The 16,734-nt window shown below is 40.9% G+C and overlaps 1 protein-coding gene across 4 annotated transcripts in view; it reads right to left on the bottom strand.

Moving 5' to 3' along the window:
- Window positions 1–16,734, bottom strand: part of ZNF462 (zinc finger protein 462) — a 64,669-nt gene that overhangs the window by 9,746 nt on the left and 38,189 nt on the right. For all 4 annotated transcript variants that reach the window (XM_040089586.2, XM_040089585.2, XM_040089588.2 and 1 more), the window contains 2 exons: window positions 6,936–7,200; window positions 4,418–4,554 (listed from right to left, as the gene is read on the bottom strand). In XM_040089586.2, coding sequence (XP_039945520.1) covers window positions 4,418–4,554; window positions 6,936–7,200 — 402 coding nt within the window. The remainder of the gene's footprint in view (window positions 1–4,417; window positions 4,555–6,935; window positions 7,201–16,734) is intronic.

Genomic DNA, 16,734 nt, shown 5'->3' with positions numbered 1-16,734 from the left:
CAGGAGGGAAAAAAAAAAAAAAAGGCCTGAACCTCCTATGGTAGACATGAAGGCTGAAGGAATGCGAGACGTGGCAGTGCACACATGGATCTGAGCCAACGGGCCCTTTCTTCTAGTGAGGAGGGTAAAATTACATCCAAAGACAACTACAGAAACACACATTCCCTTTACAGTAAGACTTTTTTGTACAGCTCAACAAAATATTCCATCCTGCCTAGCTTCTCCCTGAGCACAAAATCTGTCTTGTTATCTATCTTGTAACTTCCACTTTTTGAAGTTTTCCCCAAAGCTATGCCTTAACCAAATAAAAACCAAGAAAACAAACACACGGAGACTTGTGATTCTTTTCTACACCAACAACAGCTTCTCTAACTATAAAGAAACCAAATAGTGGCCACTGAGGGAGGAAACAGGGGAGAGGAGAGAAGGGTTTAAGACGGCAGAGTTTAAAGCTATAGTGCTGAGATCACTAGAAAAACTTTTTACAAGGTTGTTGCAGCTGCACGCCTTTGGACTCTCAGAAACAAGTGACACAGCCAGTTTCAGAAGTGAAAAAGCCAAGTGAAGTTTTCAAAAACAGAAATACTAATTACAATATTTTAACATTCACTTTTCCTTTAACACTTGGCAGAACTTAAAAAAGCTAAGACATGAGATAGTATAAAACTTTAAATCTACCAGTCTCAAGTAAATCAGCATTCTCTTATTCTCATGAACAAAACCTATTACCTCACAGCCACACACAGAGTCCCCAAGTCACAGGCAACACAGTAAGAGAAGAGTAAAACAGACACAAATATCAACTCTAGATTGAAATATTTCAATTTCAGGAAATGATTTATAACTTTTACATGATGTATTCATATCAGTGAGCTTCTTCCAAGCTATGATTTTGAAACTTGCAGGGCTACCTGGACCTGGAATGTTCCATTTTTTAAGGTGATGCTCTCACCTCCAGCTTGTCCCTGCAAAGTCCTGTTTATTTAATTACTCATTTAGAATGCACTTATCATGTCTGGACAACCAACAAAATTACAGCAAACTATAAAGTCCCATACAAAAACTGAAGAAGTAGCTTCTTTACCCCAGTGAGACTTCTTCAAAGTTCATCAGTGTCTACTCAAAGACTACTGTACACACCTTACAAAAAGATGTCCTGACTTGTGGAACAATTTTGTGAGAGGTGTAATTAAAAAATTAACAACAAAATGAACACCTAATAAAAGCATCATCTTGGTTTAAGAAATCCAATCCTTCCATTAGACTGGAAAATTCAGGCTCATTGTATCAGGGAATCAATTGAAAGGACATTAATGACTGTACTATAACTCAAAGCAGACATACATTTTTTTTGCTGAAGTCATAAGCGTTCAGGACTCTCTTAGTCCTTTCTCCTTGTAAGGTAGAAATCTTTAAGTCAGCCACTCACCAAAGCATATATAACCTATTTCCTTCCCTCAAAAGTAAACAAAACAAACAAAAACATCCTACTATCTAGACACAGACCATTTTTTAATGCATTTTTGGTTTTGAAAATATAGATTTTTGCCCGGAAATCCAAACTCCTGTTCCAAAATTCTGTCACAGAACAAGCAGCATTTGCATTCCAGTAGTCAAAAGCAAGCACTGCACAAGGCTTCTGTATGTATCAGTGAAACTATATGTACAATGGAAAATGCCAGAAAAAAAGCATGTGCAAGGAATCAGGGTCTGTAGCAAGGAAGCCTTTGGGGAAGTAGGTAAATTTGAAAATTTATCTTAAAGGTTACTATTCAAAACATAGAGGTGTTATTCTCTGATATGGAAGAAGAAAATCACTAGTTCTCTACAGGAAGGATAAGGAAGAAAAATACCAACATACTTTGAAATGCATGAGAGGAATGCTACTGGAAAGGATAGTATCAGGAGAAAAGGTGGTCAGGCCTTGTCAGGGGCTGCCCAGGGAGGTTTGGAGTCCCCATCCCTGGAGGTGTCCAAGGAACAGCTGGAGGTGGCATCCAGTGTTCTGGACTGGGGATTAGTCACAGGTTGGACTCGATGGTCTCCGAGCTCTTTTCCATCCTAACTGATTCTGTTACACACTAATTGCACTGTCCAGCATAAATTAAAGGCTAACATGCTGCTAGATCTCCTCTTGTCTGTCATAAAGACCAGGATGAACTAGACAGCCAAACTTCTCCTCACTGACCTGGAGCAGCCTCTGGCTGTGTCAGGCCCTTGGGACAGGACACCTGTAATGAGTCAGTGCTCCATTTGTACCCAGAGAAGGCAGGTTGAATTGCCCTGACACTGATCAGGGGCAGGTGGCACATGAGAGAAGCTCTTGGAAATTCTCCTTCTTCATGGAAAGCAAATTCCTTGCCTTTTTTTTTTTTTTTTTTTTCCCTCACTAGGCATTCAGACATCTAGCTGATATTGCTTTAACCTTGTGAAATTCAGCCTCCGTAGCCACTCATTAGAAGGCAAATATATTCTCCATTTCAAGCATATGCTGTCTCACCAAGGATTACGGGTGCAGCAACTTGGAAGTAATGTAAGAGTCATGCATCTGTAAACATGACTTTTGCACAGAAGGAGCATGGATTAACTAATGGATTGAATCCTTCACTCCTGATTTTACATACTGGACCACTCCATCCACCTCAAAACTAATTTTCTTGGGCTGCAGCTCAAGGTTATGCCCTTGCTTTGCCAATGCAATGGCCATAAAAGAGGAAGGCTATCTCAGACTACATTGACTTTCCCTGAGTCTTTCTTTCAGTGCACATTAAGTCTTGTCAAAACCATCCACCTCAGCTGCCACACAATTAAAAACAGTAGGGGGCTCTTCTTTAGCTGGATATATGCACCAGAAATTACTTTAAGTATGAACGCTGGGTAAATGATGAAAGAAAAAATTTTGTGACCTCTGAGACTCTTTTATCAGCTATAATCCTATTTTCATTAAAACTTCTTTTACCCTGCTTTTTCTCCCCCCAGCATTGTGGTGTGTAGACCATTATGTCCTTTTGCTATAAGGTTTGTTTCAGCACCAAAAACTCTTTTGAGGTTGGTTTGTGAAACTGAAGCAAGTTGCAGTTTCACTCACCCAGGAGATGACAACCTCCTTTCAACTGGTCAGAGACAGCTCTGCACAAGCAGTAGAGCTGCTTGAGCTCATGAAGTGCTCTTCCACTTCTGCAATGGGACATTCCCAATACCAAACCTATGCATGATGAAAAATACCTGAAACCCATCCAGTTCCCCATTTTAAAGGTCTAGCACTGTCTGCTGGAACGCTGGCATGGCCACAAAATGGAGCAAACTGGGCAAAATCTAACACAGCAACGTCTTCAAAGACAGGAAGTAAAAGCCAAACCATCAGCCAAACCCTTGCAACCAAATATGGCAGATTTACCATGTGCTTTCTGGATCACTGACAGGTCATTTCCCCAGATGTTCCCTCAGAGCAGCCCTGCTAGCAGAAAGAAATCTGAATTCTGCCAACCCCCGTGTGCTGGTACAAGAAGGACTTGTACCAACACTGAGGAGTGGTATGCTGTAAGGAATTACGACAGCACTTGTCACACCAGAATCTCCTCCAAGAAAAAGATGGCACGCAAAACCCGTGTTTGCTCACCACCAGTACCCCACTGTGAAACTCTGCCCAACCTGCAGGCAGGCAGAGTGCCATCCCAACACATGGGTTTGGATTTCAGCAGCCAACAGACCATCCACATGCATCAAGTGTGATAGCTGTGGGCAGGAATCCCAGCCCAGAGAGCCCAAACTACTGTCTCTTCTGAGCTAGCAAGCCCACAGTTAATAGAAAATAGAAATCCCTAATCCCACTTTTAGCAGGCCTTAAAAAAAAAAAAAAAAAAAAAAAAAAAATTAAATGGAGAGGTGTAGACAGAAAGAGAGTCTTACAGTAAAGCAAAAAATGAGATAATTATTTTGTTCCTAAGAACACTGAGAAGGAAATAATCAAGGAATTTATCAAGGGATATTCTGAGGCCTCTATGGATAGCTGATAAACCTTTTGGGTGAGTTTATGATAGCAAGGCCTTTAAGATAACAAGGACATTGGCAAGGCACAACTCTGGCCTAGATCAAAGTGGCAAATTAGGGCAACTCTCACTAAACAGGTGTTTGATGGCTGCTCATCTCTCTTGAGGAAAAGCTTAAAAATTGTCCCAAATCTGCCCTGTTTCAGCACCAGTGAACTTCAAATTTTACAGGAAAGAAATCAGATGCATCTTATAGAAATGAAACAAAAAGTCAATAAAGGGCTAGTGACTCCTTCAACATATTTGTCCTCATGTACAGAGAGAGGACAAATTTAATGAAACTAGTCTGAAATATCTGATGAAATCAGACCAGCGCACTGTCCAGCATTCCCCTCACTGGATACAGCCACAGCCACGGACATTGTTACCTCTGTGCAGAACTATGTGGTCAATCATGTTGCGTTTGTATTTGGTGTGGTAGAGACAAAGAGGGCAGCGAAGGTCTTTGGGTCCTTCCTCGGGAACTGCTGAATGCCCGGCCTCCACGTGCATAGTAAAAGCAGATCTGTGAGAGAGGAGGGAGACAATGGGAGCAGTCAGGACAGGAGCAGTGAGGTGTCACAGCTCTATAAGGGATGTGTGGTGTAAAAAGGTGCAGATGCCACTCAGCCCTGTCTGCACAGCCCTGCAGAGGGGCTGCTCACATGAGTGACACATGAGCACAGGAATCTGCAGGCTCATACCCTCAAAGCAACAAACACTCGTTGTGACAAGATATTCTGCTGCATGTGCTGCTCCATATAGTCACAGTGCTGTAGTTAAGATAGCAAAAGAATTCCCATCCTTCATGCTCATTATCTGTCTTCAGGCTGAAACCAGTGCACTTTCTCTGGTGAAGGTTAAATTTTTAGCAAGTTGAACAAAATTTATCAGCTGTTCTGGACTTGCAGAGGGGAGGACAACTTATGTCAGGTAGAAAGCATCCTTAACAATCTTGATCTAACCAGCTAAGCTGTTTAGACTGCTGGTACCAAAGGAATTTGTGCTCATTGCGAGTTCAGCACTGAGTGGTTTAACTTTCAAAGCATCAGCTGCAATGATCTGAAAACCCAACACTTAGAATACTGTATTTATTAGTATGGAAGAATAAATGAATACTCCATGGTACTTTTGAACCAAAAATTTCATGCTGGAGTTACACTGGCTGCATACTTAGAAGTTGCAAGAGATCTGCATAACAGAAGCAATTAACTGTACATCCATCTAACCACAACCCAAACTACTGAAATCAGAGCTGTCTCCAAACTTGGGGCAGTTGGTAATTTTTTCCTAAAGCAGTGATAAACCTTGCAAAAGCTAAGGGGCTTGACACGTTGAACTGGGCTTTGGACCCAATCCAGCAATCATTAAATTCTGGAGGTATATTTCTGTCGATTTTGGTCACTGCTCTCATGCTTTTAAAGTTTCTAGGGTCGCTTGATGAGGAGATTGGTATGTTTTGGGTTGGTTTTTTTTTGCCTCCTCCTCTCCTTTTTTAAGACAGAAAATATCCTACTATGAAAGTATTTAAATGCTGCCTGATTTATTTCTTAATATTAAGGTGAAAGAAAATGTGACTTGCAAGACACAGACAGATTGGATCTGTAAATTTCTGGTAGTATTTAAGACAGAGAGCAACAAGGATACTAAGCATAAGCAGCAAATTTTAACATGGGGAGAGCACAGATGAAGAAACAAAGGGTAGAGATGTGTAACTAGAGGCTGCTCCCATGTGGATTCTCTCAGGTTTGTGCTCAATATTCTCTTCAACAGAACTCCTCCCCTTGATCCAGTCCTACTGTTTATTGTCACTCTTAACAAGTGTGACCTCAAATGTCAGCTGAGGGTGTTATGCTTGAGGGCCCAGAACATTAGGAGGAAATGATGAACGCACAGGTGCCTTTCTCACTTTTCTTACGATAGAGCAGCTAAACACACACACAAACACACAAGGCACTGAGCCTTTCAATTTAAATAATTGGATTTTCTGAAATGTCTCTATATGCTATCAGATATCCTAGAGAATAGCATCTTTCTATCATTTAAGCTAGAACTATTGGGGGGAAAATAAAATCACACAAGAAGGGTTTCTTCAGTAAGGTGATATAAATTCCCCCATTGCCATGGGACACTTGATTGTCCCACATTTCATGCTGGTTGCACGTGGAAATTAAATTATATCTGCAGAGAAAATTTTCACACATAAGGACAAAGAGTTGTGAAATGACAGGACAAAGAAATCCTGGATGTCCTCCAAGGAGAAAATTCTAAAGGTACAAGAGCAGATTGACTCCATGTGCCAGAAGATGAGACTGGCCTGGCTGAACAGAGAGATGGGTCTGGAACTCGGGCAAAAAAGGAGAGTTTATGACTTTTGCAAGAAGGATCATGCTGAGAGGACAACAGGGATGTTGTGAACCTGCTGTCCTGAAGTTGCACCAAAGGAGATTTAGACTGGATGTAAGGAAAAATTTCTTACCAGAAAGGGTTGTCAGGCATGGGAGGAGGCTGCCCAGAGAAGTGGTTGAGTCACCACCTCTGGAGGGATTTAGATGTGCAGATATGTCACTAAGGTTTAATGTTGGGCTTGGCAGTGCTGGGTTAATGGTTAACTCGATGATCTTAAGGGTCTTTCCCATCCTAAACAATTCTATGATTCTGAAAGCTACTGCAAGGACTTAGTGTGCTGTTGTCTCCAGCAGATGGTATTGGCTGTTGTAGGAGAGAAGAAAACTGATTACACAGATGCTGCTGTGATCTAGACAGCATTTCCTATGTTCCTCTCCCTGGTCAGCAGTGGCCATGTTCCTGTGAGCTACAGCCATCTCTCAAAGACCTCAGAAATCTTTTCAAGTGGTAAAAAAAACCCCTTACAAGTTCAGTTCATCTATTTTGCACAGTACTTACTTAAAACCTGTATAAAAGGAACAATCTTTGCACTTGAAGAGCTTTTTCCCTCCGTGCTTGTCACGGTAGTGGCGCCGGATGCTCTGTATGTACCCCGACGAGAATTCGCAAAATTCACAGTTAAGGATCGCTTCGGCTTTTTCCACTCCCACAGCACTCCCAGAAAGTGGGATTGGGCTGATGTTGTTGTTGTTCCTGGCCAAAGCTGCAGACTGGTAGTGGTTCAACTGCTGCTGAACATCAGGAGGCTCCGAGTATGAAGAGTCTGCAGGGAAACAGAGCGAAGTTGTTATTCCAGGTGGATCAACAAATCTAAAAGGGTTTGATGATGCCTGCTCCAGAACCTACTAGCTTTTGGAGAGGGTTGATCAAGCTGTTGGTTATGAAACTAATCCTGCCTTCTGAAGGGATTAAGAGGTGCAGCACTTCCTAATCTAATTTACTGTGTATTCTACAATTTATAAGGTGAGCAATATAAATTATGCTTTTTCAAATCTAATTTGGGGAAGGAAGAAGTGACACATCTAAATTAAAGTAGTCTAAAAAGAAGCTTGATTTTAAGACACTTAATTTGTGAAGGTAAAGCCCATTAATCATATTGCTAAATGTTTTATGGGTTTGGCACATAAATCAGACCAGATTCCCTCAAACATCTTATGCCAGCTCACACAGGGTGAAGATCTGGCACAGGATACATTTAAATAATCTATCAATATGGGGAGAAAAAAAAAAAAAAAAAAAAAAAAAAAAAAATAAATGAATATTCTTCCTTACTCATGCTGATGATGTTAGAAATTAAATCATCATTGGGAAAAAGAATCTGTTTAACCATAAATTCCAGTAAAGCAAACTTTCAAACTGCTATTTTGCTATACTGAGAAAAGAGATCTCTAAAGACACATCCCTTCTATAAGCCAGCAGAACTCTGTCACACCATTTTAATGGCATGTGGAGGACAGAGTCCAGAGATTTCTCAGTACTGAAACTGAAAGCTGTAATATGTTGGTTGGATACCCCTAAAAAGGAGTGTCGGGGGAAGGAGGGACGTATTGAATCTTTCCCAACACATTGCTTGAATGTAGAGGTTAGGAATTCATCTGCTTTGTTGTACATAACCCACAGCTGCCCATGAATGGCACAAATCAAAGCTGATGGATAAAGCACAGATGAATTTCAGGGCAAGTTTCCTGAATAGAAGACAAAAGGCTCTTTTCCTAAGCTTCCTAGAAGATGGGAAAAAAGCAAGAAGGCAGGGGGTGGGAGAAGTTAGGACGCAAACTGTACCAGCCACCTCCTGCTTTGATGTGTACTTCATTTTCCAAAGCTGAATTCTCCAAGGCTAGATATATAAGAATTCCCTAATAGACACACATTTCTGGGAACTTAACACCATCCATTCCAACCAATTAGTATGGTGAAAGAAAAGGCAAACAGGCCTATACAAACACTGAGTGGGGGGGACTTCTCCACCTGTCTTCAAAAGAATAAAATGCTTGCTTTCTTTTCCCACTACCACGGGCAGGGTTTACATATGCCCAAGAAATGAGCAACAAATAATGACAATTAAAAAAACAAACACGGAAACAAAACAGACACAACAGGTAAATATCTCCACAGTCCCTTGGCTTCACCACTAGGTATATGTAGCAAAGAGAAAGGCAGAGACATGAAAGATTCTGGTAAAATTAATGAAATTTGGTTTTGTTTTTCTCATCCAATCCCCATGAACTTAGTGAGGCTGGATTGCAACGCAGCATTTATCATGTCTTGCTTCCACCACTCCTACAGCACATTTGTTCACCAAGAGTGCTCACAATGAGCTCCACCTGCTTAAATGCCAAGGCCTTCCGTCCCTCATGGTTGAAGCAGGCTCCCCACATCCTTTACTTTGGCACAGGACAGGCCTGAGGAACTGTAAACCTCTGCAGAAGTCTCTTCTCTCTCAAAGGCAGCAACTGTGTGCTCACCCTCCTTTGGAAAAGAACCTTGAGGACTCAGAGGGGGATTTGTTGACTCATTTCTCTGTGCTACCATGTTCAGTGATTCTAAAAGTTCAAAACACAGTCGGACAGATCCCCTGGAAAGGGGAGGGCAGGTGGGGTTTTTTTGTTGTTTTGGTGTTTGGGGTTTTTTTTGTTTGTTTGTTGGGGGGTTTGTGTTTGGGGTTTTTTGTGTTTGGGGTTTTTTGGGGGGAGGTTTTTGTTGTTGTTGATTTTTTTTTTGTTTTTTTTTTTAATGTGTACCAGTCAAATTACTGTTAGGGTATTAACTCTGTGGCTCATTTGTTCCCCTCCTCAGGAAGAAAGGATCAAAAATTTCCACCACATCACCAATGTTCCTGGCCAAAGCCCCAGAGATATCCATGGCTAAGAAGGTTAGAGGTCTAAAAATGATTCTTTTCAGAAGTTCTACTGTTGTCTGCAAGATCTACTGTACTTCAGATATTTTTCCTCCTCCTATCATCTGGTGCCTATTATTTCAGCTTTCGAACTATTCCATCAGTTATTTACACAGCCCTGTGGAATCTGGTATGTGAAAACTGCAGAAGAAGATAGTTTCATGTCAATTCCCACACACAAAAACAAAGAAAGCACATCAAGCAGATTTCCCTGTCACCTGGAATAGCCAGAAGAAAATACTGCCTTTCACATTAAATACCTCACGGTTTTTAGTATATTGCTCCATTACACTTAAAACAGCAATGATATTTAGAGGAATGAAAAAAAGCCATCTGAAGAGTTTTTCCAGTGAGTTGTACCCTTGAACAATGGTAGCATGCACGACCTAGTGTACTCTTTGCCTTCTCCCTTGCCAAATTCTTTCATTACACTTGCTGTAAACCTGCTGCAGTGCAAGATTTAGCACTTCCTGAAGGAAAACACTCAGGAGTAACATATGTGCACAGGGCTTCTGTTGGTGTCTGAGAACCAGTTTGCCAGACAGCTCTCCTGGCATGAAGGTGCACCCCAGCTCCACCAGGAACACTCTGGACAGAGCCCAAAGCTGACTGAAGGGATTGGAAGTTTTCCACTGGGTTCAGTGAGCCCCACCTTCATTGTGCCCACTCCAAAACCAGCAGAGGCAGTGGAACGACGGCAACTGACCTGAGCTTGCCGCCAAAGATGCATTCTGAGCACAGAGCAAATCGCCAGCAAATGAGAAACAGTGGATGGGAGTGAGCTTTTGGATATTTTTTAAAAATTTATTTTTTCAAAAGCAGTGTCTTAGAGAAGGGCCAGGAGCTGCAAATCCACAGTCACAGAAAAACAGCACCGCTTTAAAAACTGCATTTTTTCTTGGTCTGTTCCTGCTGGAAGAGTGGGCTGATGTTCCAGACACATTTTGGAGGTGTTGCCGCAACAACAGGATGCCAGGCTGGAGAATGAAGGACTAAAGGAGCAGAATTTTTCCCTCAGAAGTGACCCAAAAACTGAGTCATGGTCTTACACAATGCAAATTCCACCTCCTCTTCCTCCTGCACCCCCAAGCATAAAGGGCAGGGAGCACTCTGATAAAGTATTAACCAGCTTGGCCTAGAGAAGGAAGAGAGTTTAGCCACCCATGTCTGAAAAAAAGAAAAAAGGCCCTAAAAGACTACAAAATCAGAAAGCAGAAAACATTAAAATAAGCAAAGGGGAAAGTTAAGAAAATTTGTGTTAAGTCCACGTAAAACACAGCAGCAGCGAATGAACACAAATGGAAGGGAAATTAAGAAAAATTAAACACCAGGAAGTACCATTTACATTTTAAGGAAAAAGGCACTTTTTTCTTTTTTTCCCCCACTAAACAGCCTTGAGGCAGCACAAGAAAATAAAGCACATTCATATATGCAATGAAAGGGAAGAAAATGGAACACTTAGCCCTGACTCATTTTAAGCAATCAAACAAACAAAAAAAACCCCACACCCAAACACTGAGATTCCATCTTAAAAACTAATTTTATTCAAAACGGGTGGAAGGACTTCACTAAAAACAAGGTAAAAGCATAGGATGATCTGAGATAAAATGAAGGACATCTAGAGTCATGTCAAGAGGCAAAAGTGTCAACAGTGATTGCTGTAGTTAAAAATGTAAAGAACAGCGGCAACACTGCAAATTTCAATTTTGACATTTTACATAAGGTATCTACCTACAAATTACCTGCACAGGGCAAATAACATTGCCAACAAATAACGTAACACCTGCCAGCACCTATGGATCTAAAAGACATTATCTTTCCTTAGTATAAAAGAGCGTTTTTACACTCAAAATTCCAGAAATTGAAAGGAATGCAGGAAAAATGATTGTCCATGTGGTGATTTATCAACATAGTTATATCTGAATTACTGCTGCATTCTGGTAAGAACACACAAGCAAGTCTCACTGTGTTCCTCCACAGTGCCTAAAACACTAAATGTTTTGGGATGTTGTCACCCCAAAAACTTCATCCAGAGTACAGTCCCAAAGACTGGGACAAATGAGTCTGCCAAAAAATCTGGAAATTACTATCTCAGCAAAAAGAGGAAGGCAATACAGTCACGAAAATTCAGCTTGATTCCCTGCATACCCTGGGGTCACATACTGGGGAAAAAATGTAGAAAGAAAATATACAGTAAAAACCCACCACAGAAGCAAAATGAAAATCCAAGTTTCACTGGATCCTGTGTAGCATATAACATATTTGAGATACCTAAACAGAAACAAAACTTTGGGATACTTCCGGTAGAAAAAAAATGCATATTTCAGATCCTGAACTGAAAACATACATTTACAGAGAAATTCAGTGATGTTTCAGTTGTTTGTAGGTATTTTCAGAGGTATCAACCAACACCATATACAACAGCAAAACACTTTCACAAGACTCCTAAACCCAACAACAACAGGCCAGAAATTCACCCAGACATGTCTAAGTAAGAGACACTGACCAACAGCTGAGAAACAAGATGGAAAAGGACTTATTACACGGAGGAAATTAAAGCACTGCTTCATCCTTTTAGGGCGGACAGAACCAGACATATGTAATATAAACACTTTCATGCCTGCACAGTGATGGATAGGGGTGGAGAGAGTAACACTGCTCAGGAAAAGCAGCTGTTGGAGTACACTGGAAAGTGATGTTATTGAATTTACAGGATTTTAATAACTGAATAGCTTGACGACCAGGAGGAGTCGCTGGGAGATAAAAGTGAAGACACTGTGTGCTCCTGGTATATTCACACAGGAACATCAACCAGTCAAAAGAGACCAGCATTTTTAAGAACAGTGAAACTGAGGACAGAGATGTTTGGCTCATGAGATAAGAAAAAAACCCAAAGAGAATGTATAAATAACAGAAACTCCTTAGTAATGCTTTGTGAGGAAAAGAAAAAATGGAAATTAGATATTAATACAGGCCTAGGATATTCTGGATCTGCAAGGAAATGTTCTGTAGAGACTAAGAGGAAAATATTTGGAATGCTCTTTAATGTTATCTGAATTCATTCATAAAGAGAAAATTTCTATGAAGGACAGAAAAAAATCCAAGGATTTAAGAAAAGCAGCAGTTTCCTCTGGATAGAAACAAATTTGTAAAACCAAGTAAAGATGCACCAGAGAACACCCACAAACAACATAAGGCAAATTAATATTTTAAAATGCTAAAGCATAAGGTTGGAATTTAGGAGATTTAGGAACACAGTCCCTTCCAAAATTCAACAAGACTCAAAATCACCAGCTGACTTGAATGGCAGGATTGCACACAGCCATGAGTGGAAACAGCTTGAAAAGTGGGAAGGTGGTGAAGCAGGGTGTCGTACAAAGATTGTGAAGATGCACACATTTGTTCACTTTATGCCATGCAGCACTGACCTGGAAGGAAGAGTACGTGGGAGGGCGAAATACTCTGGCAATAAATTAAGATGAAGGGAGGGGAAGACAGAAGAGACTACGACTCAGAGAGACTGAGACTCAGAGCAGCTAAACACTCATAAAGAAGCTCGGGGAACCAGACAGTGCAAGTCTTGTTCACTGTGTGTTTAAAAACAGAGTGTGAGTCTAGTCCTCTACCTAAATTCTGATTTCTGCTTGAGAACCTTTACATTGCCAGAATGTTATGAGTGAGAGATAACAGAAACAAGTTTTGTGTCCTCACTCACACACTCCAAAAGAAAAAGAAGAAAAAAACCCAAGAGGAATCACAAAATAAAGAAAAGTAAAGCCCTGGAATAAAATCATAATTTATGGGATTTATACACCACTACAACCGCAACCCCCCCCCCCAAAAAAAACAACGATCCCAAACCGAACAAAAACAACAACCAAACAACCAAAAAACAAAAACCCCAAACAAAACAAAACCTTGTTGTTGGAATTTATTTTCAGCATTATATCTAAAGGCCACTTCTTTGATCATGCCAGACCAGCTTTTGTGAGAAAGGTATTACATGAATTTCTAAGCCTCAAAAGAGAGCAATGAGAATATGCAATCTTGTATATTCAGAAGAGGTGAGAGAAGCTATGTGCATATTTCCTTACAACTTTGAATTTCCTCTGAAGTTGCGTGCATACCATAGTTCTGATTGGGACTGAGACAGGATAGAGGCTAGGCAGCTTCTGTGTTAATATCCAAGTAATTTCCAAGGGACATAAATCTCACCTATTAAGAAGAAAATAATAAATATTTTTTATTATCTGAATCATTTCCACAGAGAGACTCTCACACTGCTGCCTGTGTAAGAATTTTAGAGTTTCATAGTTGAGATCAAGTGCAGCTACCACAGTCTGTAAAAGATTACGCATTTGAAAGCAGCAGGAACTAATTAAGATTTACAGAGGAGTAATATAATTGATGAAATAAGTTACACCACAATACATCCGTAAGAAGGAAAAGATCAGTCCCCATGCCCCTCTGTTTTAGAATATCCAACAACACCAGAAATTCTTATTTGCATGAGCTTTCAAGGCAGGCACAACCTTGTTCTGCTGATGCTGTGATTTGGAAGGATCAGTTAGTGCCCAGGAAATGCTTCACCACAACTTCTTGTTTCCATCTCTTCTCCCCACAACAATTTTTTCTTTCCTGGCCTCAATTCAATCTAACTTTCCTGTTCTTTAGGTGACTTGGCCATTTACTGGTCACATTTAGGTTGCACACAACTCTCTCATTGTAAACAGAATTAAATTCCATTGCCTAAATACAGGATTGCCCTTAAAACCAAGATTTCTCCTACATGTCAAACACTGGGACCTCCATGAACTTACCTATTTCAATAAAACGCATAAAATAAAAAGTTTATCTAGCTATTCCTTATTCTGTTGAACCAAACTCAAACTTCATAAATGGAAGTGCATTCACAGAAGAAGGGAACACAAACAGAACTGGAAATAGCTTTAGCAAGACACTGATTTAACCAATCTGCTAGAAGGACTTAGTGGTAACAGACTCTTTTTGGAATTTAAATGTACAAAGTTCAACTGATTCTTCACTCAAGACAATAATCTACCAATCATTTTTTTTTTTACTTTTTATCGGTAACCAAATGATCCTCATGCTACTGTGTTCCACGATTTCCTTCTCATTTTAAAGGGCAATTCATTAGGTATTTTTCACAGTTCCTTCACTATATGATCCTCTACATATTTGTATTAATAAAAAGACAGTGCCACAAACACACGTTTCTGTGACCTAAATGCTCACTCTCCTCTAAGGCTTGAAATGAAGAGGGGGGGAAAAAAATCAATTTATCAAGCAATACATACGGGCTTTCTGCTTTAAAAGTGGCCCTAAAATTACAGTGGCAGTATGTGGGTACCAAGGATTCATACTAACCACAGAGCTCAGGAACCTGTATTGTGTAATTTGTTCTGGAGACCTCCAGCACATACTTTGACATTATTTTTATTGCCAACAGAAAGCCCTCATCTCTACCACCAGCTCTGAGCCCAGAACACTCCAGGCAGTGTTTTAAAGCACTTGTAGTAACAATGTTCCTTAAAGAAGAAATAAACCCAGCTACTTAAATGTCAAATCTTGGGCTGTCAACTATGATGATAACATACATCCACTTCAACAGAGCTAAAATGGGCAAAGAACTTTTACCTCTCTGCCCAGTACCAAATCCCTCCGGCATGTTTTACATCAATGGGATAAAACCAGAGCCTCAGGTGACATGGAGACTATCAGTTGACAGAGGCTGATAGAGAAGGCTGCAAATATACGGGAATGATAATCTTCAGAAATGCCCTCTTGCACACCCTTGGTCAAGTCGCACCCTGTATCCCTTCATGCCAACAGCACAAGTTTTACCCTGTGCTGAGTGATCACAAATTCCCCAGACACACAAGAGATCAGCATCTACCACTTTGTCCTCTGTCCTGAACAAGAAAACCAGAGCCAAAAGAAAGCAAAAACCTCAGGAAAAAAAAACAAACCAAAAAAACCCCAAAAACAACAAAACAAAAAACAACCCCCAACAGGAGTTAGGATATGCTTCTTTCTTTTCACTGTGGGTGCTATCAGGAAACTTCCTTCTACTCAGAAGGAACACAAAAGATGTTTCTTCCTTCATTTATTTCTTGATCTACCCAAACATTTTGTCTTCTCCCCACTCTAGGCAAGCCTTCCAATGTCACAGCAATCCTACTGCAGCAGGGTAGCCAACTCCATACAAGGCCTTCTTGACACCAACCTTCTCCCAGCTGCATGAGCTCCAGTCTGTGTCCTGTTCAATCTCAGCTTTGCCTTTGCCTATTCAGCTCAAGCACAAAAAACAGCACCAGAAAAAAAGCACAGGCAGCGAGCTGACACTCCCCTCAGCACAGCCAATGACATCTCCCTCTGTTCCACTGGCCACAAACCAGTTCTCAACATGCTGCAGGAAAAGGCCAGAAGCCAAACAACTATACCCCAGTGGAAGAGAGCTACAGAGGACAAGGTCATCCCCCCCAGAGCCTCAGGACCACAGAACAGTGAGGAGTTTGTTCAGTGAAAGTAGAGGTGAACAAGCCCTGTGCTTGTTCCACCAGTCTCTGCCAATCTGATGAAGGAGGAAAGTCCTATCTGATCAGGCATCTGGTATTTAGCTTAACACTGACCACAAGGAGTAAGACATACCAACAATTACCACAGAGTTTTAAACGCACTGTAAGGCAGCGTGGCCACTGTGGGAAGAAGAGACAGGCAAAGACTAAGGGGAAAGCAGGAACTTGCTCAAGGTTAGAGAAAGAAGAAACACAGCTGGGGAAAATAAAAAAAAAGCAGCCTGCAGGTAACACAGGTTAATCTGATGCTTGAGACTGAGCATGAGGCATCACTCCTGTGGGGCACAAAAGCAGGTAAACAAGCAGACAGTTCTTTGTAGCCCAACTGCAACCACAAAAGCAGAGGCATCTTCTGTTTTGCAAAATGCAGATCACCATCTTGCATCCTTAACATGGATGCAATCCCTTCAACTCACCTGGCAATTAAAGCAATTAGCCGTTGAGGCTGTGCCTGATTTTGCCCTGTAGTCACTGCTGGCTCTCTGCCCTTCCAGTCAAACTGCAGGGTCTGAAACTTTAAAAGAGTCTTTGTCCAAGCCCCTCCCTCAAAACAAAACAAAACAAAACAAACCCAAAAAACAAAAAACAAAACAAAACAAAACAAAAAAAAGAGAAAAAAACAACAAAAAAACCACAAAACCACAACAAAAACAAAAACAACCAAAAAACCCGACCAAACCAAACCCAGAACTAAATACATTCTGCTGTAATACAGAGTTTTCTGGCTGTGAGGACTGGCCATTGTGATTTTCCCCAGACAGCAGCAGCCATAAAACACAAAGACACACAAGTAACAATGACA

This window comes from Hirundo rustica, chromosome Z (assembly GCF_015227805.2).
Source record: "Hirundo rustica isolate bHirRus1 chromosome Z, bHirRus1.pri.v3, whole genome shotgun sequence".
In the NCBI taxonomy this organism is placed as follows: Eukaryota; Metazoa; Chordata; class Aves; order Passeriformes; family Hirundinidae; genus Hirundo; species Hirundo rustica.
The sequence above is the reverse complement of the archived record's forward strand: the minus strand, read 5'-3'. Positions and strand labels throughout refer to the sequence as shown.